This window comes from Pyxicephalus adspersus, chromosome 3 (genome assembly GCF_032062135.1).
Source record: "Pyxicephalus adspersus chromosome 3, UCB_Pads_2.0, whole genome shotgun sequence".
Taxonomy (NCBI): Eukaryota; Metazoa; Chordata; class Amphibia; order Anura; family Pyxicephalidae; genus Pyxicephalus; species Pyxicephalus adspersus.
The window spans coordinates 79,640,729-79,664,885 of record NC_092860.1 but is presented as its reverse complement, the minus strand read 5'-3'; the positions used below and the strand labels follow the sequence as shown (position 1 = coordinate 79,664,885).

Below are 24,157 nucleotides of genomic sequence, written 5' to 3'. Positions count from 1 at the left end.
TCTACTAGGTCTTATTTTCGGGGTAGGTCTTATATTAGGGCAGGTTGGGGAAAAAGTGCTAGGTCTTATTTTCGGGGTAGGTCTTACTTTCGGGGAAACACGGTATATATATATACACACATGCTACTGTACAGGTATATTACTTTTCACTATTTTTTAAAAGAAATTTTAACAGATTTTTGTGTTTTTATTTAAAGTTTAATACTAAATTTATTAAATATTGGACATTTTTTGGTGGGTTATGCCTAAGAATTATATGCCTACAATGTAAAATAAATTTCCATGCAAAAAAATCTAACCTTTTCCCGTGGAAATACGGACAGAATTGGAACGCTAGGGGGGGTTAAAGTGGGTACACTGTGCGCTGTCATATTAGTGAAAGGATAGACTAGAAGGGTGTTCAGAGTAACTAGAGGATAGACTAGAGATTGTTTGCACCCACGTTTTGTGTGTGAACCCCAGTGATTTCAACAACCCCCAACATTGTTCCTAATGGTGAGGAAGAGGTTAATTCAGCATAAGGCATGGATAAAGGCAGCAAAGAAAGGTTTGGACAACAACTACCCCTGCTCTGGAAAAACTAAAAACAAGGAGAAGGAGCTTCCAGAGGGACAGATTCTGTATGGGTGTCAGTAGTAGTATAGTGGCAGTATAAGCTAGCCAAAAAAAAAATGTATAAAAAATACAGTATATGTGTAGGCCAGCTAAAGACCATTACTTCATGCTAAAGCAGACTTAAGTTAGGAAGGGTACAAAAGTCACAGAAGAATCATTCTCTAACTATAGTGACAAATGTAGCACCTCCTAGACTGTAAGCTCTTCGGGACAGGGTCTTCTCCTCCTGTGTCAGTGTCTGTCTGTCATTTGCTACCCCTATTTACTGTACATAAAAAGTAATAAAATAATAATACAAAACATAGTGGTGAATATGGTGACACAGAGTATTTATAGAAAAAAAAATGATGGAAATGAAACCGTCTTTCTGGCAAGTAACAAACTACAGACAAATTATTCAATTATACCAAAATTCTGTTTATTAATATAAATGTTTCATGGCACATATATTTCAGATACAATATATTTGTGTATATAAAAAACAATAGGTATGTTGGTATTCCTACATTTACAGCACCATAACTGGGATACTGATGTCATCTCATACAAAGACCCGTCTTGTACACACAACAGTAGTGAGTGAGAGGAGCTCAGAACTCCCCTGATGAGCATGTCGCTCTGTGCACATTAACATCATGTTCCAGCATTTGTTATTCCTACAACTCAACTGTCCAAGGCAACCCCTCCAGCATTTCAGCAAAACACAAAATGACATTCATGCTAGAAGGTCTGTGGTCATTCTAGACTAAAAACAAGAAGCATCCTAATGCTTTAAGGTTGTGTTTGCACTTTTACTACATAAGGCATTAAAAAGATTGGAATTGCAATAAGAGAGACAATTTTAAATAACACAGAATCTGAATTTGCAATTCATATAAAAAGAAACTGTATTATTGTTGGACCATAAATAAAATATCACAATGACCTAGAAGAGTTGGAAAATCCAGTTTGTATTATTCATTGCTTTTATGAGCCCTTTTACAATTTCAGTACACATTTATTTTCATCTTCCTTGTTTAGGCTTTGTCTTTTTCTCATTATATCTGGAGAGATTTATTGATGTAAATTTAATAAGCATACAATCCTTTAGTGGTGTTTCCCATGCTAAACAATCAGATATTATTCATACTATTTATTTTTTTAATATATATGGTTTGACTACTCAAATGATCCAGCCTACGTGTGTTCCCATGTCTACATAAATATATAAACTTTCCAATCTGATAGTTTGTGTTTAAAGGCAAATCACAAATTGCATAGAACATGTACAAAAATACCCTATACCAGTGTTCTTGACTATAAAAATATCTGAAATCATTTTTTGTAGTGAGAACTATATTATATACTAGGGAGTTTTTATGTAGTGAAGCAAAACAACAAAACTAGCTACTGATGGACAACAAAAGATTGAAGACTAAAATTTAGTAAAGAATTCCAGTGCATATAACTCAACTGCACTTTCACAATTTTTCCATGAAGAACTTTCTATATGTCAGCCAAAAAATGCAGATAAAAACAGTCATTTTTTACATCTAATGTCCAGTGTCAGGTTTAAAAAAATGACCTTTAAGTAGTAGTTTGGTAAGATCCATTCCCCACATCAAATATAAATGGCCCTTTCTGTTCTCTGAATCCCAGTGTAACTACAGCAATTGCAGTTCCAGTGTTTTTTCCCTGTACAAATATGTGCTAGATAGTTTATAGACTGATTAACCTGACCTGATCACTAATAACTCAAATATAAAATAAAAATTCTTTATTAGGTCTACAGGTTTTTATCAACATGGTTTTGAAACTTAAAAGTTTTTTTTAAAAATTAGTGACAACAATGGAGGTTTACAGGCTACCAGATCTGTACCACTCTGGTGTTCTACCCCATTATAATGTGTAATGTGTATAATATTTATTCCTCCTAGAATATCACAAATTCAACCCCTTCCTAGTCTGCGGGTTGATCCCTCCTGCCCCAGCTTTTTTTTTTACCCTTTCTCAGTAGTAAACACAAGAAAACATAGGGCTTCGGATATATGCTGCAAACATTCATTACATCTTTGAAAGATGTGCATATTTTTTTATTTTTTCTAAAAAGTACAGAAAAATACCTGTTGCTCTTTCAGAAATCTAGTGAGCTTATCACTTCCCAATATTAGCTGAAAGCACAATTCTGCTGCACTGCAAAACCAAGCAGTGTTGTGAAACCTATTATACAGGAAAAGGAGGTGATCTGTAGTCCAGCAGAGGAGATCGGGCTCGGATCAGAACACTGATTGGTGTTTTACTGTAGCAGAGATAGAATTGGCAGCTCGTTGTTGGAAGATCACCTAATTTCTAGCACATTAGCAGGTATTTCTCTTTATTTTTTTTTAAAAAGAAGGAAACGAGGAAATGTAAATGTTTTGCAGAGATTATTTGCTTATGTTTTTAACTCGTCTAGGTATACATTTAAGATTTTACTTTTATTGACAGGCATAGAAAGGGTAAACATAGATTATATTTTGTTACTTTATTAATCCTGTTTTCAGATTGTCTTTCTAAACACTAAATACTATTCTACATGAACCTTAATAAATTAAGCATATTCCTATGGATTGCATTCACTACCCTATACACAGCAGTCTGTAATGCAGGCAATGAAAGGAAACCATGTTAAATTACATAATTCATATCTTGTGTTTTTTGCTAAACCTTCATTACAAGATATTTTATTAACCGTTAAATTGTGTTTAAGTATCAAAAATGGAAACTATTTGCTATTTCCTAAAGACAATACAAAGAAGGCATACAATTATGACAATGAAAAAACATAAAATAACATGTTCAGTTGTTGAATGGCGTACGATAAAATGAATACAGTGCAGATAAAGCTATTAAGTATAATACAACACATGTGATTGACCTTTGGTGGCAGTGTTTTTTATGTGCAGTGCATCACTAGGGGAAGAGGACATGATCATTGTCATGTACTGCCCCTGATATCTCACACGCGCATGGGCGTAACGAGGTAGCTCAGTTGTGAGTCAAAGTACATACTGCACATCCGTTCATCACTCTATCACTTTCCCTTTTCACTAAGAATAGAAAAATACTGGTGCTCCATTATCTTGTATTCTCCTTATAAAAGATCAGATTTTTTATCAAAATATATTTTGTACTAGCCTATGTAACATTAAACTTCTGTCCCATCATGTAAGTTATTGTGAACTTTTACTTCAAAGTTCATCTGCTTGATCTTGACACCTTTCACCTCGTAGCCATCTTTACTTTCATTGAGAAGGTTGATGTTCCTGACTGTACAGTGCTGTTTGTTTAGGTTCTTTTCCACACGTTCAATATTTTTCCTTGAAGCATCCATCTTGGTGTTTAGTGGATATTCCTCTGTGGCATCCTTAGGTGGCATCTTTTTCCTATTTCTCCTGCACTTTTGTGCTATAAGGCACACAGACAAGATAACAAGCATCAATAACATTATGGCTGCGAATGCACTTCCAATGGAAGCACCTGTCTGTGAAGCAGATGTGGCAGAAGTTTCCACTTCTAAATTTAAAGTTTTCATGTTTGTGCCATTTTTAACTTGATCTCCCTCATTGTCATAGATCAGGGAATCATCAAGCGTCAGCCTCCCATTCTTGTCTACTAGATCCCTGCGTCCACGTCTCAGCTGGTAAGTTAGAGATCTTTGTACTCTGGGTCCTGCCATTGTCTCTGGTCCAATAATGTAGATTACCTGAAGGTACCACTGATGTCCAGTTTCAACCTTTCCAAAAGAAGAAATAATCTTTGTTGAAGTAACCATTCAATACACTTTACATGCACACTGTACATTTGCATGGCTTTATTAGTGATTTATATTTGTATATATTCTTTCTAGCACATAATAGATTACTGCTAGTTGTAGCGATCTTTCAGGCAACACATTGGGTAGTATTTAATACCTCTCAAACCTCTCTTTTTAAACACCTCTGGAGACTCTGCATATAATAAACGTCTAATATTACTTCCATGTACAGCAGGTGCCCATGCCATACGGTTATTATCTATTGGTAGACTTCATTATTGCTGACTGTTTCCAACTGTCATAGTGTTTTGCCATTAGTGAGGCAGTGTTGATGGGTATGGCTAACAACGATTTTTAGAACTAGGTCAGAAATAGGCAAATTTCAGTCCCTGGGGGTAATTTTGTTTAAAAAGGGTGATTTCAGAGTGTGTATGGTATAAACTCACCTTACCTAATTTCCTGCTGTCCTTTATCTTAACGCCAAAAAATGTGTGCAAATTTTGGCCCTTGAGGACTGGAATTTCACAGCACTGAAATGAATTGTCTCTTTCACACTATTTACAGTAGGCAATACACACCAGAATCAATATTTAAACACCATTGTGATTCTGGGACAATACATGTTGGATGATTGTGTCATATTCATTCTAATCTAAAATTGCTGCTACACATTATATCATTTATGTTGCTACATTACATATAAATACATTTCAAATAGATTCATTTAATGTGCATTTAAAGCTATTGTTTTTAGTTTTGGAAAAAAAAAAGGTTAGATTGTCTCTGTCCCTGCTGAGATTCACCCATTTATTTATCCTGGTGACCATGATCACAAAAAGTAAGCTAACAGTTGTCTTCAGGGCAATAGGAAAATCCTACAATGTGGATATCTGTTTCAGGAACTTCTATCTGGGATAAAAATTTTGTTCACTTTAGAGAAACTTTCACCTATTTCTTTGTTGTGCATTTTGGCCAGAAAATGGAGAGAAATCTCCCTACTGGGATGCAGACAGTAAAACTATCCTTTCCATGTTCTGTACAAAACTAAAAAGAATGTTTGGCTTGCCCTACACATACACTTTAAGTGCTTTGTTATAAATTATATACATTCATCTATATTACTAGGTGATATCTGTATTCTGATTAAATAATATATGTGTAATTATCAGGTAATATATTACAGGAAAATAAAAATAGCACACCTTGTACAGGGCATCCACTTTCATAGTAAAGCCATCCACTCCTGGCATACCGCTCATAGCATGAAAGTCTGGTTGATGGGAGGCAAACCCAGCTTCAAACGGGACATCATGGAAGTATTTTTCAGTAACTTCCGGTTGGTTTCGGTCCTGCAGAGATCAAAGTAAATAGGAAACAAATTGTTTTTTTTAATCTATTGTTTAAAAATTCCAATATTTCCAGGAAATAAACAAACTTACATTATACACACTGCACACAACAACTGCATTATTCACCATTACATGCACGTAAACCATTTACCACAGACTATAGTGTGTAATGATTATTGGTAATTTATTTGCCCTTGTTATTGCAAATTATATGCTAACAAAAGAAAAGATATTTCTTCATTTTCTTATGTTTTTTTTTCTGAAAATATTTAATATGTACTTTAAAAGTTGATTTATATTTAATATGTACTTTAAAAATTGAACAGTGTTGAGATGAATTTTTGTATTATAGCTAGAAAAAAGCTGGATGGTGAAAGTTGTTTAAATTGAAATAATTTCTAGTTTTACAATAATTCACTGACAGATTTAATACTGACTGTACAAAAACAAAAGTAATTAGAATTTTAATAAGTAACCAGTCAACAAAAAAAACCTTCTTGTACAATCAAATTTCAATAGACATTCTGCCCAAATATCAATTAAAAATGAAGCTAAAGAATATTCTTGACCAATGTAACATTTTTTGTGTCCAATCTTTTGAACATTTTGTGTACAGCTAATTTTAGAGAGCCATTTAAAAAAATATTATACATATATTATACAGGCTGTATTGGGACATGAATAAATTAATTAATTGCGAAACAGATGGAGAACTAATCTGCAATAATCAAACAATCCTCCAATCATGTGTAACTGACAGTGACAAGATCTACTGAGGATATTTCCCCCTCAATTCATTTGCCAGTGAATATTGTTACAGGAAATATCTTGACCTTAAAAGTTGTCATTGGAACAGGAAATAGGAGATAATTACTCAATTGGGAAAATGGTAACAACCTTCATTTGAAGAAAAGTCATTTAACTGCTTCAGCGAAAGTGTTGGAAATAAGGAACACAATTGGAGTTCGACTTTAGGTGCAAAGCTCATAGAGGTCATTCCAAGTGCTGTTGTCAAGAATCTATGATATTCCATATTTTTTCTAGTGCATGCAAATAACTATTTTACTCAGCTTTAGTAAATGAGTACCACCATGTATCTAATGAGTAAAGTATCAAAATAAACTTCACAAACATATTTGTAAAAACAGATCTCCGTGAAAGCTGGTATGGGAAATCTCCTACTTACCAAGAGCAAAAAGCGGTGCTTCAAGTTTTTGTTGGGTTGAATACAACCATACTGAGGCCCTTCATTATAAATAGTTCCAGTTGGGTCAAAGAAAGGTACATATCCATCCTTCCCAGTGCAAAGGTAGACCTTCTCCAGCTGTAGCTTGTAGGCAGAATTGAGGTTCTGGTCAGGATTCCACAGTACTCTTCCATACAGTGTTTGCCCTACACAAGACAAAATACATTTAAAATACAAATGACTGCAGAAATCTTAGCACTGTAAATAGTATAACAAAATGATCACTAAATCTAAACATAAGGGCAGCTGATTTTATAATCCAGTCTTACCCTTTCCTGTAAGCTTGGTCCTGTGGTCTCCTACTTTTCGAGCCCTCCTATTGACCAGTCAGGAAATCCATTCCTTTAACAGACCATCTGGTAGGATTGTTAGGCAGGAGGGGTGTGACCAAGCTTCATTTACAGGAAAAGTGAAGATTTGGAAATCATTTTGGCTGCCTAAATCTCTTTATCTACATATACATTGCTTTGAAATGTACTTTTCAGGTATCCTTAACATATAATAATGATAATTATCATTAATATGTCATCATAAATCATATGTTTTGATTCCTAACAGATTTATGTCAACTGGAATCATAGGCTGCCTAGGACTCCTTAAGAAACATATAAAAGTTTTATTATGTAAGACACAAGAAAACGCTTAACCTTTCTGCACAAGTATAACCAATATTCCTAATGTGCCTGTTTGGATAGCCAGATCTCATAATGCACAATCTCGTTTATGATGCGCTACATTTTCATTAAAGCGTGACTAATTAATCAAATTTATCAACACATTGCTAAATTCGGGAGTCTTGCTACCCTCACTGTGTACGTGACTTATGACTTTTCTTTGTACTTGTCAAAATAATAGATTGTAATATATTATATTCTGCATACAATATTTTGGCTTACACTGAGAATTTCTTATAAATCTTTCCAACAGCTGATTCTGACATCCCACTAAAAGTTCTCTGTAACCATCTGCTTCTGTGGCTAAACTGACTGAACGGTTGTTCTCTCCTCTATATTCACTTGTTAATGCAAAAGATCAGTATACAAAAAGGCAAATGCATGATTTTAGCATTTCATTTCCCATAATGCCTACAAATTATCCAATTTGAGTTTAACAAGATTATTATTGAATGTCTTAAACTGTTTTCTATAGTTAATAATAACAGTAATTTAGATCATTTAATAATGTTGCACAGTAACATCTTAGAATATTAGGCCATGCTACCTTTGGAGAAGGCTCCCTTATAATCCATCTCTGCCAGGGACATTTCTGTCTTGGTTGGGTCCATCAAAAAGATCTTTTCGTTGTTGCATAACTGGAATTCAGTGTTTAATGAATAAACAACAGGGACTGGGCGATTTGTTTGCTGGAATGCAATAGGAATGAGAAACCTAAGGTGATAAAGTGTGAAAATTGTTAGTTATTTATACATACTATTAATAATATATTTTCTTATAAGTTCAGCTTAAAATATAAACTCTGCTTAAGCAGTAAGATTCAATTTTGAAGATGTTCTATAAAATCCCCATCTTACACATTTCAAAACCACTTCTATGATAGTGGTAATTTACAAAGGTAAACCTGCCCTTTTCTCACATGGTTTGGTGCTCACAGCATTGCATTTATTTTGTCAGAAATATTCAATTCTGCCATTAAATTACACACTGAATTGCTACCGTAACTATCAAGCGTACACTCAGTCACAGTTAATTACCTAAGCCCTATAAATGGGAAAAAAAGATGGAAAGGGAAATGGAGACACACAGCCTCTAAATAAAAACTGGATGTTTATATAAGCTGTAATTTTGCCTACAACTTTTGACATTTTGGAGTCAAAATTCAGAAAGGTTTGGAATCTCTATGAGCAGTTTATTGCTGCATTAATCTCAAATGGGATGTTTTCACTTCGCCTATTTTAACTGTGACCACAAAGATGAACAAATTTTATAGACAAAAGTACAGACCTGGGAATATAGCTAAAAGAGGAAAAGGTATAGTGGCTATTACTAAAGAAAGAACATTTTAATAAAGTGATCTATCGGTCAGTGATTCTGTGTATGAGGAAGGGCCACATAGTGGCAGATATCAGCATTCCTTCTGTCTGCTAACTGGACTAAAATGACACATTGAGGTAACACAGACTCAAACTAAATGAAGGGAGTTTGTCTGAAAGTAATTGTTTTATTTCCGGTAAACAATTTAATGATAATTATAAAATAATTATTTATATATATTTTTTTAATTAAAAAGGGTTTTTTTTCAGCTTTTAGGACCCGTGTCCGAAAAGCAGAGGGCGGAAAAAGTATTCGTAAAGTGATAAAGTGTTAATAATTCTACATTGGCATTTTCTTTAAGAGAATATTTAAGCGAAAAAGGATGCATTTTCTGACCTTTCAGGAGCATGGGCTGTGCAGGCCAGAGGTTTATCTCCAGGGTCAACCCAAGGCTGGGTGGGCTGTACTGTGCATGGGATGAGATAGATTGTATACTCTCCTGAGTAGTCTTTCCTGCAAACAGAGCAAAGGGTTAACAGCATATAAAAAGTAGTTGCAGCTTATTTATTATGCTACAGCCAATAGGATATTTTTTTACCTGCTATATGAGCTTGTTGCCCTCCACAACTGGTATGGAGAATCAAAGGTCTGGGCGCTCCACAAGTGCTGAAGGTCAAACTCAATTCCACCCAAATGGTCAGGTGCAATAATACGGGATTTCATGTCTGGTAACGTGTGATGCTCCATAACAAACTGACCTGTGCAAAATATAACATAGTTGTGTATAATAGAAAGATAATTAGGGACACGAAGGTACTTTTATATTTTAGGTAGAAATGTCAGTAATCACCATGGAACTTGGTGGATCATCAAGCACCTAGGGGAGGGTAACTTCACTATTCTTTTGGGTAGAATCCTTTGGAATGCAGAAAAGCTGCAATCTCATTTAGAGATCCCCTTGTAATGGACTGAAATGTTCTATTGGAAGATCCTACCCAGAAAAAGGGTGGTGTAACCCACAGTAATGTGGAACGGGAAGGTAAGTATGAGTCAAACGGCTATGAGCCTTTTTTTAGCTTAATTAACTTTGTAATACATTTATTGTAATATCATAGATCTTTCAATAATTTCAAATAATACTCCTAAAAAATATGATCCACATGAATCGGTTCTCAAAATTTTACCACATCTGTACCAAATGGGCAATTGCTGGGGAAGAGTGAAAGGACATCCCAGGGAGCAGGAAGATCAGAAAGATTCACACCTATCAGCCATTGTATTCAACAGGCCCTATAATACTCATCAATCCAAGAACAAACAATGCATACTAATGCATTGCACCTATCCTAACTAGCGTCATTTAAAACAATAGCTAATCTTTGCATGTGATGAGATGTGGGTAATATGTGTTATTGTAGAAAAGAGATGGAAGGTAGACATTTTGGATCCTCTTGAACCCGTGTTCAACTTACACATTCTGAAGGGCTTAATGTAATCTTGGTTTACGTAATCTGAGTTTAGTGTCTTTAAAACACAGGTGGTGTCACATAAAACAACAAAATCAAATTTTGTATAGTTCTGCCACAGTGACCACTTTCCTGCCTAAAATGCTGGGTGGTGAAAGTTAAAGGTGTTGGTGACATCGGCCTGCTTCCGGCCAGATGTTGCAGAAGGTTGAGTATCTAAAATCTTTCAAGAAGACAATGCTGCACTGTATTTTAGCATCTTCTTAAGAAGCTATTTTTAATTTCAGGGAGCTTGTAGGCAGGGTGAGGACATCATCTTCCCACTCAGACTATGGAATTTGGGAAAAGGTGGGTATAATTTCCATTTTGTTTGTGAGCCCTTGCCCTCAAGTGGGTCCTTTCTTACCTGATCACTGCCCATCAGTCAATACCAATTAAGATGGCCGAAGATGAGAATGAGGAAGAAAAGAAGGAAGATAATGGCGGTGCCCATGACAGAACAGAGACACGTGGGTATACACTTATTTTTGCTTTAATTTGATGGGTCTGCTTTATTAATACAATTTAGAAATTACTACAGGCTCCATTTATTAATCCCGTATAAAGGTATGAGTTTTTAAGTTAAGACCAAAAATTACCTCTGAATTTAGCGTGAGTTTTAAACTCTATGACCAAACGTCCATCCTCACGGATATATATACGAATGATCTGAAGTCTGGCAGATAGAACACTGTCGGTCTGTATACCTGTAGGGTAAAACACATACTGTTTATTAAAAAGCCACACAATATTCATAGAGTAACAAATGTGTTTAATTGTTGCCATAATATCTTTCTTTTTGACACTTTGGACAACAATTACCAATCATTTCTAACCAATGCCCACACAGCTCTTTTTCTATTATCTTCATTGCTTTCTAATCTTTCAAATCCAAGCAGACAAATGTACTTGGATTTGTCCACATCTGATATTACATTGATTGATATTACAATAATATAATTTATATGAGTATTATGAATACGATACGTGTTTTTCTCCCAAACCAGCCAACTCAAACAATGCATTAATAAAGCTTGGCTTGGGCTCTATAGTTATCAACATCAACATAATTACTTCTTTTTACTGACAATAAATCTTACCAGTTCTCCAGAGAACTGTGTCATAAAAGAAAGAGAATTCCATCTCTGTGTGGTGCTCCAATGATGCCCATCCTCTAGGTGCAGTAACATATATGTATGATACATAGAGGGGAACGTGAACAGTTAAGAAGGATTGAGCTGAATCTCTCACCTTTAAAGGTAATGAAGAAACACAATTGTCTGATTAATCATACAGTATTTTGTATAACAGTTAAATGTGTTACACGGGCTAGCAGTAGTTAAGTACAAAGACATTTTTTTAACCACACGATCTTGGCATTTGCTAAAAAATAACCACAAAAAAAAGGGCCTTTAAATTCACAGTTAAATGTATTCCACATTGCATAAGAGTACATTTCGATGTAGACCTAGATCATGTATATATTTTTAATGCTTAGTTCAATGAAGTAAATAGACCCATTAACATTTTTATGCAGCACTGAATTAAAAAAAGCACTACAAAACAAGATAAGGTATATGCTTTACCATGTACTTTGTTACCATGTACATATACCATGTTTACCACTGTATATATACTGAAGTTCATGTGCCTTGAGTTAGACTTTTGTAGTGCCATTCAGAATTAGTGATGGCAGAAGCATTGTTTGGTTTGCAAATTTTACTACGCCTTACAGCAACACATTGGTGTAAATTGGCACTTAATCTGATAATGCTTTCTTCCAAAAAGATTGCAACATTTTCCTTCAGACATCATCTAGAGTGGGCATCTATTTCCTAGACTAAGATGCTACCTCTTGGATGATATCAATATCTTCTGTAATTTTTCTGGTGGGCTTTGTTTTCTTGGTTGGGGGGTTACTCAGCTTCTGCCTCTGACCATGTGAATGACCACAATGTTACATAGTTACATGGCTGAAAAAGACATAAGTCCATCAAGTTCAACCACTAAGGAAATAAATATAAAAACCTATAGACATAGTTGATCTAACGGAAAGCAAAAAAACCCTGGTACAATTAGCTTTAACAGGGAAAAAAATCCCTTCCTGATTCCATGAGGCAATTGGGTGTTCCCTGGATAAACAGTCTCTGTTGTCCAAGTTACAATATACAGTGTGAGTAATGAATGAGGAAAAGGAGACTTTGCTCTTGCTAAAATATTATAATCCAATGTCTGTTACAATGGTTATGTGGATCTATCCATCATCATTGAGTTTGCATACTTATAGAATACCCTAGATCCTGGCATTATCTTTATATCTGCCACAATACAATAATTTCAGTAAAACAATACCTGAAAGTCTGCTGTCACGGCACCACCACAGACATCAATTAACTCTGTCATGTCATAATATGCATCAAAGGTCCAAATGCAACTTTTCAGGTTCAGGTGTTTGTATAATTGCACAGTTTTTGGCTCTCTCACATTAGGATCAAACTGATATGGGCGATCATAGCCAGGTCCCACAGCGATGCTGTCATATGTCACCTCATCCAAAAATCCTGCCTCTGAGAACATAAAAAGAATATTGTATCAAATGTGTTACTTAGGTAGTATTCTGTCATTCATGAACATATGGTAAAAAAGTAACAATGTTATTTATTTGATGTCCAGTGAAATCATCATGGTGAATTTGATGAAGGACCTATTTAACTTAACATTGGCTATATGTGGGATCACTTACATTACCAGTGAAATCTGATGTGGGCCCCAACTTTACCAGTATGCTGGAACACCAATGGGATCGAATTGACTTGTAACAAAACTTTAGCTCAATACAGTATACTTTAATAGCTTGTTTCTTTTTTTACAATAGAATACTATACCTGAAATGCCTCTCAAGTCACGGATGGTGACAAGGTTGGAGCACACATGCTGGTGGCGATAAACAGACTCAGAGAGGAGGAAATGCAAGTTATGCAGAGGCATTGTGGAGATGAGAGGTAGCATGCCATCTTGGTGTGGTATTTGAACTGATATGTGAATTCTAAAGAGAAAGAATGATACAACATAAAGATCTGGGATCTGTAACTGGATATTCTAATCATGTTTAACTTTATTTTGTGTTTAATTTCATTTTATAATCATAGTACGGGGGCAAATGGCATACCTGTTGGGATGTTCTTTATGTTTGACATCCAAGTATTTTAAGGTAGCGATAAAAGACTGAGCCTGGAATCCTCTAGCTGTCCCCGCTACCACTGGTGTATGGCAGATGGCACTGTCAGTTCCTATAGTCACAATATTGCTTCTTAGTGGAGTGCCCACATGGCCAGCCTTATCCACAGCTTTGGCTACACAGCGTACATGGAAACGCCTGCTGAAATAAATGCTATCCAGCACCTTGGGAGGACAAAGAAAAAATAATATTGTATCCATCAGTAATTTACAGTTAGAATAATTCGAGCAAATAATGTATACATGCATTAACTGTGTTACTGTCATTGTTGCTGCCTGCCAGGTACACAACACAAAATATTATGGGGGGGGGGGGATTAGTAAAAAAAAGCAATAGTATTGTCCACAGGCTTTGATTGGCAACATAGTACATCTGGTATTTGCTGAGGATGGGTAGGGTGACATTTCTAAGCGAATACGATAACTTATAAAGGTGAAATGGTTGCTTTTTCTTTACTTGGCCCCCACAATGTTTCTGAAAGGTAATGGGTTGTACCTATTATATATTACCTTACCAAATACTTTTTTTTTTATTATTAACATGCTTTGAATTTGAACTATTCATAAAAAAACAAATATGCCCAACAGCAAACTAATTCAAAATTATTCAATAAACAATACTTTTACAGTATGATTGCGAATGGCAGTCACAAAGAGTGAATAATAATGGATCATATCATATGGTCCATCATATGGACTTTTCTGGGGGTACTCACCATGTGATTGACACTTGTGAAGGGAGTGGTATCAGTTATCGTCTCAAAGGGAGACCGAGCCCCACTTGAGTCAGTAGGTGCTGCTACTTCCCAGCTAAACATGACAGTAGACTGGTTGATGCCGGCCTCCTCACATCGCTCCCTCATTATAGAGTATTTAGGAAAATGGGGGTCACATGGTGTAACACATACCAATGGGTAGCCAGGAGATGGGGATTTTTTTGAACCCTCTTTGGTGACTTCCTCCAAGTGGTCATAGTCAGCCAAAGATACAACCTAAAGCACAAATAGAGGTATTAACATACTGCATACATTCAGGGTGACAATTTAAATAACAGTGCAAATCATTATGGCATTAGGGCTGCAAATTATCAATTAGAAGAGGTGATATTTATAAGTACCCCTGGGCTCATGTTCCTTATTCATATAATAGTAAAACACTTGTACACTGATTGCAGAAACTCTGATAAAAGCAAGAGCTGGATTTCCAGAAAGGCCACTCAGGCCATTTCCTAGGAAGTTTTCAAGTTTGTTCACATACAGATCTGCTTGCTTACTATTACATTGTCCCTCCAGCATATAGGAATTTACATTTTCACACATTTTACTCTGTTATCTACCCTCAGTTCTGCCCCTGAAGTGCCATGACATGTGAGTTAAAATAAAGAGATGCTGGGGGTATACCATATAAAGTAGTCAGCCTAATGTCATAGAGAAAATAAATCAGATCCAGATTAGATTATAGATTTGGATACCATAAGTACAATAAATTAAGTGCAATATAAAATATGTATTTGCCAGGAGCGTGTCTCACTTTACATATCAAAATTAACAGAAATATAGTTACATCTCTGCAGTGATGCTTAACACTGAAATGCTGTTACTTTATTTTTTCAACCAATGCTGTTACATTATTTTTTCAACCAGTCTAGAGGAGCGTGGTTTTCTACAGAAAGACACTTAATCAGACATTCTTACCCCTCGAGTGATCAGGCTTGTCAGACCTCACTGACAAGATTATAATACAATTACAGGCTTTTAATTCATTAAACTTCCTACAAGTAATTTAGCAGGCTCATTTCATGAAGTTACTTAACTCTCAGGATGAGCAATAAAAAAGCAACAGGCACCATTATACTAAAATTATAAATACACTAAAGTGAAAGCACGTTCAGTGCAATTACTTATGGCACAAGTAATGACTCATATCTAACTGCACATCCATTTCTGCTTAGAGTTCATATTTTAAGGAGCCAAGCAATCCTTCTTTCAGCCTCACAAGAGTGCATATACAGGCTAGCATAGTACTAGGTAATTATTTATAATTGCAGAAATCAGATACTTTTGCATATGTCATCCAGTAAGGAGTGAGCACTAACAGTCTAATTTAATAAAGCTCTCTAAGACTGGACAAGATAGACTATCATGGAAAAATCTGGGGAATCCAACAAACAACCAAACTATCCTACGCATTTTTTCCTATTCAAGAAAAAGCTTCTCCTGGGCATCCTGGAAAAAGCACACAGAAGCCTCCTGGGATGTGTGAGGTGAGTATCCTGTCAGACGGAAGGTGTTAACGCCCCTTCCCCAAAAGAAGGTCATTTTTACCTTAAATTGACAAGGGTTGTCTACCATTTTATGTAAAGTAAAAATCCTGGTGGTAGGTCTGCTTTAACAATTGAATGGTACTATCAATATTACTAATGTCACAATATATACTCATTTATATATTATATTTTACTCATTACATATGTCCTAAAATAATATTATTAAAATTTAACAAATGATACATAATATTAATAAAGAAAGTATAACAATATACCACAGCACTTACTATTGGTGGTGATGGTAATATCAGACTTCCTGCTGCCTCTTGATCTAGAATTGTTACTGTTGCGGTTGTGATATCACCAAGAACAGCCTCAACTGGGTCATCTGGCCCAAGAACCACTGAAAAGGATTCGTGCCATTCCCTGTCCTCATTTGACAGGATCTCTACTTTAAAAAAGATGTGGTCAACACCTACAAACAGTGACAAATAAACCATGAACATGTTAGCTGATACATTTCTCAATGTTATTTCTGAAAAATAAATGTGTTTGTGACAACTTGGTCTTTTATGAGAATTGGTATGAAATGTGGCCTTGCCAAATAAAGATATCCACGATGCATTAAGCAAAAATAGCGCAATGATATGCTGGAAACAAATTGCATCAATTTAATTGGTCCTACTCCTTATGTTACATCTACTTATTTATTTTTTATGTTTCTTGTTAATACCTTTATATTTAAAGCACCCATCTATAGCTGTACAAACACACAAATGACTGAAATATTTAACATTTAACAAAACATTTTATTATCAATATGTTTTATACATAAATGGACTAGCATTTGTAGACCCCTGACTATCAAACCCATATGAGCTTGTTGGACATTCCATTACAAATCTATGATTAAACTCATTTACAAAAGCTTTCAACAAGATTTTGGAGCGTGTATGTGAAAATGAAACCAAAAGAGCATTATGCACTGATATTAAATAAAAAGCCCAATCTGCATTTAAATTAATTCCAAAAATGTTTCAGTACAATTGAGGTTCGAGGTATGTGCTGGCCACATGAGGTCCCAGAGGTTGCAAGTGCGCAATTGTCGAAAATGTCTTAGAGGCCCAATTTATAAAGCAGTGAATCTGACATTCATTGATACATTCCCAGGTGGAAAATCTTGTAAAAAAAAATGTATTCGTTCTTGAGGTTATTTTATAAAATAAAATAAAAATGCAGATTTAAATAAATATCTGAAAATCTTTAATTTAAAAGATTTTAAACAATTACAAAAATAAATACTGGCTTTTGTTTGATGTAAAAATATGAACCCCACATACATATCAGCAGCTGAAGATTTATATTATTGAAATGCAAAAACACTGGGCAGATGGGTTTTTCTGGGCAAATTAAATTTGCCCAATTCTTCTTATATGTTTTTCTAGTGACCCTGAAGTCTCCTTTACCAGGACTCAAACCCACAAAGACATTTCAACTTTATTTCATTTATAAGTTCACTACCCTCAGTTTCAATACATTCTACAAAAAAAAAAAAAACTCACCAGGGGTGAATTTAAGAACCCGGCTTTTTGGATAGTAATCAACTCCTGACTGAGCAGATCCATCTCGTGTGCTGCAGCGGACTTTAGATGTTCTATTCTGATCTCCTCTTCTGATCACTTTGATGTTTAATGTAGCTACTCCATCTGGCTCCTGAGGCTCTCGGATCTGATAATTAGACTCTTCAAATTCAATAGTTGGTGCTGTATGGGTTTTAATAAGGTCATACAGATTCATGAATATTATTTTACTAGCAAGTTAAGTGATCACTTATACATTTAACACATTACCATAGTGTTTCTCTAACTTTTTAACATTGTCCTTGAAATAACTTTCGGATCTGCAGGACAGCACTGCTATAATTTTGCATTTACACCTCACCTCAATGCATCAGTAGGAATAATGCCTCCTACATTGCTGGCCAGTGGGAAGAATGTCACGCTTACTGATAGCCAAAAAGATCATTGGTATCAAATAAATTGACCTGAAAACCTTAAAATACTTAATACTTTATTAAATACTTAATAATCAATGAACCCCTAGCAACATCTAAAGGAACCCCAGGGTTTCATGAAATCCTGGTTGAGAAACACAGTATTAACATATATATACATAAATATAACAGATATACACAACTTATATACTATCTAGATATACACATACTGGCATTATGTGGCATATAGATGAGAAATAGATGAAGTTAGTACCTTGCTGCATCCGAATGTTCTGCTTTGTGTTATGTGAATTGGATATGTCTAAATATGTTCTGTAAGTCTACTGCAAAAATCCAATAATTAAAAACTTACCTAGGAATATAGTTATCCATTACACTTGAGATGTTTAAATGTTAGTAATGGGTTCCACATATTTATGGTACTTACCATCTTCATCATTAGAGATGGTAATGGTGGCCACATCAATTTTCCCCACCCTGGCTCCACTCCAATGACTGCCAAGTGGATTGCCAAGATAAATCTTAAACTGTTCTTCTGGTTCAAACACTGAGTCATCATTGATGAATACTGTGCAATTTTTCACCTATGAAAAGTATGTAGATATATCAATTTATACTCAAAATACAAATAATGCAACAGAGAAATAGTTTATCAAGCCACTGTTACTGCTGAAAAAAGGGATATTATACATTTGTTTTATATATGTTAATCATGCAATCAATCATGCTTACTTTTTCTCCTTTAAGAAACGTGATGCGGGAATCATCTGAATTTCTTCTCTCTTCAAAATCATCCATCACTTGTGCAGACTGAGACTGTGTGTAACAACGCACAGAGGATTCATAACTAAGATCCCCAGTACGTATAATAGGAACATGAAGTAATCCATCCTTTTCCTTCACTGTCAATACATCTTTATTGAACTGCATGCTGGGAACTATAGGGGAAACAAAAGGCTGATATAAATACAATCATAGCAACCAAACAACAGACAATAGTTAATGTTTCAAAAAAAGAGATAACAGCAATTAAAATGTGAAATACATTTCTTTAGCTTTCCCCTTTTTGCCTGCCTATTTCTCAGTGTGTCTACAATTTTAAATTATCCTGCTCTTATGAAATAAAGAAACATACCAATAAACAATGTATTATCAAAGCAGATGTACACATTTATGAAGCTATAGAATCACTTTGCAGGAGTCTGGATACTTTGCATTCCCTGGGCTTTGTGTTGTGTATTATATATTGTATACTACGGAAGCATGGAAAAGGGTGAGTTTTTTAACTAACTCCTCCCACAGGTTTTTTTGGATAGGTAGGTTAAGTAAATTAGGATAGGGGAAGAGGGCCTCAATAAAAAGGGGAACAGAGTAAGGTGCAAGTGTGCCTAATTTTGCTCTGTGCACTGTGCATCATAAACAATAGCCATATGTGTTTGCTATTTTGTTTTTTTATTTACCAAATTACCAGTTTCCCTTATTTCCAGTACTTTTTTTTATCTCTGTTCTGTTGATCTCTTTTTTTATATATTTTTATTCAACAAGAATACCTACTCCAGAGGACTAGCACACAGCTGAGCTGGTGAGATGATGCTGCCTACATGTGATTGGGTGATAGCCGCCAGAAAGTAGAGCACGGTAGCAGTGTTGTGAATTTCTTCATGCAGTAGCTGTACAACTAGGTAGCATCTTGGAACCCATAGTTGATACTTACTGTCCTATCATTTGCGGGAATAAGGTACTTTTTGATATGGGCAGTATAGTGCCTCTTGGGCTAAAACAGTGGTCTTTCAGTTTATACCGGTGTCACTATGTGCATGGAATTTGTATCTTTCCAAGCTTTCTCCTTCATTTTAAAGACATAGCCAAATGATGATTGGTTTCTATTGAAAACTGACCTGTGCTTGTGATAGGTATGGGTACTTCTAAATGATTCTATCTACTCTGTAAATAGCTACAGAATATCCAGTGACTCAAAAGGCATAACATAAAGGTCAAAAAAAGCATACCATCCTGAAAGGTATCATTAATGGTAACAGTTGCTTGAAATGGCTTGATTAGTTCAGCCCCTTGTGCAGAACTTAGAAATACAATGAAGGTTTCCAGTCCTTCAATAACTGGGTGCTGTGTGTCATCAAGGATTGTCAGAGAGCAATGCTGAAATACAGAAGTAAGTAAAATCACATATTTTCTATTACAAATATTCACTCAATGTACTCAACAAAGTATGTTTAATTGTGCAAATAACTATTCAAAACAACCTTACTACATAAAATATGTCTAAAATAAGTGTTAATACTTTACAACAAAGTCTTGTACCTTGCTAACCACCTCTACAGCATTTTAATTGGAATAATAGGAAGCACTGTGGACATTTTAATTAAAGCTATCATAGAGTAAAGCTAGGCACGTCTTGTGGGTCTTTTTTTTAATTTTCTCATAAAATTGGAAGTTTACTAAAATACACACATAGTATAAGGGATTTTAAAGAGACCTTAATACCTAAAACTAACAGCTCATCAGCCACTAAATTTAACAAGACAATACCTAATAGATCATTATACCAAAATAAAGTAAAAATGTACTAATAATATTTACAGATATGTATGTACCTGAAAACCTATAAAGTAAATCAAATATTTCACATTTCTGTAACACATGTGCAACCAGCTAACCTAGTTTATGGTAGTCAGAAACAACAGTTGGTGGAGGCTGCCTATAAAAATCACTGTAATAATGTGCATTCTACTCTAATATGCCATTAAAGGTCCATGCAAACTGTATGTTTTATTTCTTGAGTATCTACTATTGCTTCTCAAAATATATCACTATGCTGAATTTACATACCTCTATTGTTTTACCAGCTCTAAATTCAATTTTCTTGGAACTAGGGATATAATCAATCCCTGGAGTAGCAGAGGGGGGATCTGAGGGTCGAGTAGCACACCATACGGATGTTGGAACTGAAAGGTCAGGTCCACTTCGGAGAACAGGTATCTCAATGGAGCCTGTAGGAGGACAGTACACATTAGGCCATTATTAAAAAACTCTGTAGAATGGAAAGAGTGAAACATAACAACTGAAACAATCAGAAGACAACCCAGATTTACCATGTGTTTTAAATGCGACATGCAAACGTTCAAAAATGTTCAGCGGCAAAAATCCATGACAATACATAGTATTGGTATTAGTAACCACAGAAGGAAAAGCTAACACACTGAAATGTAGTAGAACCTTTTACGGCAGTCTTTATAGAGTACGAGAAAAGTATTCTGCCAATACTTTTCATCACCCTTAGGCAGATACAAAAATGCATATTCTAAAGAGAGTTACTAAAATAAGCTAAGATAACTGTACATTGAATTGTTTAAAACATTTCTAGTGAAGCTATTAGGAATACATATTAAGTAAAACCAAGCAAATTCAGTGTACAAAAAACATATTTATACCTGTGTCTTCACTAACAGTAAAGGTGGCATTTCCCAATGAGACAGTTGAAGCATCATTGGGTCCTTCAATAACAACCCTGGCCACAGCAATATTACCAATTTTGGCATTTTCAGAGGTATCAGCAAGGGCTATCTCAAATTCCTCCTCATCTTCATATTCACTGTCATCAATCACTTTGATGTCACAGGTAGACATTGTGACTCCAGGACCAAAAATGACACGATTTTCGCTGGTCATCGCCCTAGACTTAAAGTCTGAGCCCGATTCAAGAGCATAAAGACTGCTCCCCTTAGCAGATTTTGGTATTGTGTAGCATATAGCAGAGACAACACTTCCAGAGTCACCTGTTGACAAAAATACAATTTAGGCAAACCATTTATTTTGTGATAAACCATTATTTTGAAATCTTCCTAACAAAAAAATATTAAACATGAATATGGCATCCAGACAAGAAATATATCTCTAGACCATCTAAATAAAGGGTACTACACACACATGTATACATAAAGTAGAGGACATCCACAGATGTTCCTGATGCTCAATTTTTGACTCAGTTTTTATTAAAAACAAAAAAAAAATTACAGAAACATTGAGATAAAAATCTATTGATATACAGGTACACAACTGGTTAAGTATTAAGGTATCACTCCATCACTACTATGAAGCTGCAGTTAACTCATAGTGCTAATAAGGCAATTGTGTTTGCATACCTAATAAAGTATTGAACATCTGCAAAGAGAAGTCCTCTGTATTTTTGAAACAATTTATTGTAATGCTAATGATGTAATGATGGTGGTTTAAAGGAGAATATATAGTGGTTTTGTAATTGCTACCTTTATTTTGGCCAGAACCAATAATTTTATTTGTTAAACGGGTAAATATGAAATATTGCATTAAAGTTTTAGTACATTTTTCTACAGGCAAGTTCTTAGCTCCTTTTTTATGTTTTTTATGCCATTCTTACCTGCTCTATTTTCCAAAATGACATGTACTTAAATGCTTACCTGAAATAATTAATTGGTCTAAACTCTGTCTACACACCTCAACAGCTCAATCCAAAATTTACATAAAGAAAGGAATAGCTTATAGATAGCTATATTTAGGGCAAACAGCTAAAACAACTGCTGTTATGCTCTGTTTTTAAAGATGTTCTTTATATATATATATATATATATATATATATATATAAAGAACAGATAAAATATCAGTTTCAAACATAGGAACTAAAATGGCAATGGCAATCAATCAGTGTATCTACAAATACTTTGTAGATGCAAAAGAAAAAGACAGCTCCAAAGTCTGCTGACTGCATCTCTGGTAAGTGGACTCTTGGTGGGGGGATAAGGTGTAAATTTGGAATAAATTTGTTCATACTTGGAATTGTTTGATGTGCATCCTATCTCCTTGATTTGTCTCCCTACATTCTCCTTGACATTCTCATGACATTGCCCTTTGACAGAGCTGCCCTCTACCATCATGTGTTTGGTTGATCTACAGATACTATTTGTACTGATAGCAAAATATTTTGTTTTTTTATTATAACCACCTTACTGGGACTTTGTGCAGTAGCAATTTGCCTGGTGGTCTCTTCTGTATTTTTACCCATAAGACCCTATGTGTGGAAAAAATACAGAATGCTCTACACAGTTCTCAAACTGTTTACGTTGCAAAGCTTTTTTAAATTCATTGCAGGTTACAAAGCAATCCTGTAAAGAAAAGCCGTAATCAAAGTAATTTAGAAGTCTCTACAGATAAGAAACAGCGACATGAAAAAACTGCAAACACAGAGAAATCATAAGAAAAACTAAAAAAAGAAAACAAAAAATAGCTTTTTAACTGCCAGATAATATTGTCTTAGACCACAGTGCATTTTTAGATTAAAAGGGTCTCTGCTTGCAGCAGTGCAGATATCTATAATAGACTACTGCCGTGGGCTGCCTGTTAAGAAGTTTCCATTAGATCTGACATTCGCCAGGATACAGATTATAGAAAGTCAAACCAAAGTGCAGCACAACCAAAGCAATCACAGAGCTGTTTATTGATGAGGATTCAGCAGGATAAGAAGTTGTGAAGTTACCATCAGCTACAAACTTTAATGGAAGTTTTGTAGAGGATGTTTGTGCAAGGAAGCTCTTCTCTTTTATTTGCAAAGTATCACAAAATACAGAGTGATAACTTTTGCAATGTACAGACAAGAAATGAAGTTAAGATTGGTATCTCTGTCTGATTCAAGCAGATTCTTATTTGTAATGTACTGATGATGTCTGTACAACGATTTTAGAGGATTAGCAATGAAAATAAAATGCTTTATGTATAAAAGCTTCCCTCGGAGATACCATGCTTGTAACCCAAATCAAAAGGATGCTTTCCTGAGAAAGGAAGTTTACTGCAAAGTCATTAATGTGACGGAGCTTAAAGGGAACCTATGAGGTATTAGAACTGTGCTTTGCTACCTTGTTTATAAAGGGGCTGAACACGCTAATCTTGTTTTTTTAATTTGCAATTAAACTGACTGCACATTTGTTTAGGCCAGCAATTCACTAGGTAGTTAAAGCAAAATCAGGATGTTGTGCATGTACAGTGATGGGATTTAGAGAAGGTGTGTCTAATTCTTGTTTCCAAAATTGTACAAAAGAAGGTTTGACCAGATGTTCTAAAACTAGAGAGTATGTTTTATAATTTATAGTTTGCTTGTAACATGCTGTTTAGGAT

The 24,157-nt window shown here is 35.0% G+C and overlaps 1 protein-coding gene across 2 annotated transcripts in view; it reads right to left on the bottom strand.

Moving 5' to 3' along the window:
• Positions 1 to 1,008: 1,008 nt before the first annotated feature.
• Positions 1,009 to 24,157, bottom strand: part of FRAS1 (Fraser extracellular matrix complex subunit 1) — a 251,450-nt gene continuing 228,301 nt past the window's right edge. For both annotated transcript variants that reach the window (XM_072405386.1, XM_072405387.1), the window contains exons 56-74: positions 21,445 to 21,789; positions 20,843 to 21,003; positions 20,005 to 20,152; positions 18,728 to 18,933; positions 18,423 to 18,579; positions 17,544 to 17,744; positions 16,269 to 16,456; positions 14,435 to 14,710; positions 13,651 to 13,883; positions 13,367 to 13,527; positions 12,834 to 13,048; positions 11,582 to 11,732; positions 11,081 to 11,188; positions 9,575 to 9,734; positions 9,373 to 9,489; positions 8,207 to 8,373; positions 6,926 to 7,131; positions 5,593 to 5,739; positions 1,009 to 4,369 (exon numbers count right to left, since the gene is read on the bottom strand). In XM_072405386.1, the coding sequence (XP_072261487.1) occupies positions 3,782 to 4,369; positions 5,593 to 5,739; positions 6,926 to 7,131; positions 8,207 to 8,373; positions 9,373 to 9,489; positions 9,575 to 9,734; positions 11,081 to 11,188; positions 11,582 to 11,732; positions 12,834 to 13,048; positions 13,367 to 13,527; positions 13,651 to 13,883; positions 14,435 to 14,710; positions 16,269 to 16,456; positions 17,544 to 17,744; positions 18,423 to 18,579; positions 18,728 to 18,933; positions 20,005 to 20,152; positions 20,843 to 21,003; positions 21,445 to 21,789 (3,935 nt within the window). In that variant the 3' untranslated portion in view covers positions 1,009 to 3,781. The remainder of the gene's footprint in view (positions 4,370 to 5,592; positions 5,740 to 6,925; positions 7,132 to 8,206; positions 8,374 to 9,372; positions 9,490 to 9,574; positions 9,735 to 11,080; positions 11,189 to 11,581; positions 11,733 to 12,833; positions 13,049 to 13,366; positions 13,528 to 13,650; positions 13,884 to 14,434; positions 14,711 to 16,268; positions 16,457 to 17,543; positions 17,745 to 18,422; positions 18,580 to 18,727; positions 18,934 to 20,004; positions 20,153 to 20,842; positions 21,004 to 21,444; positions 21,790 to 24,157) is intronic.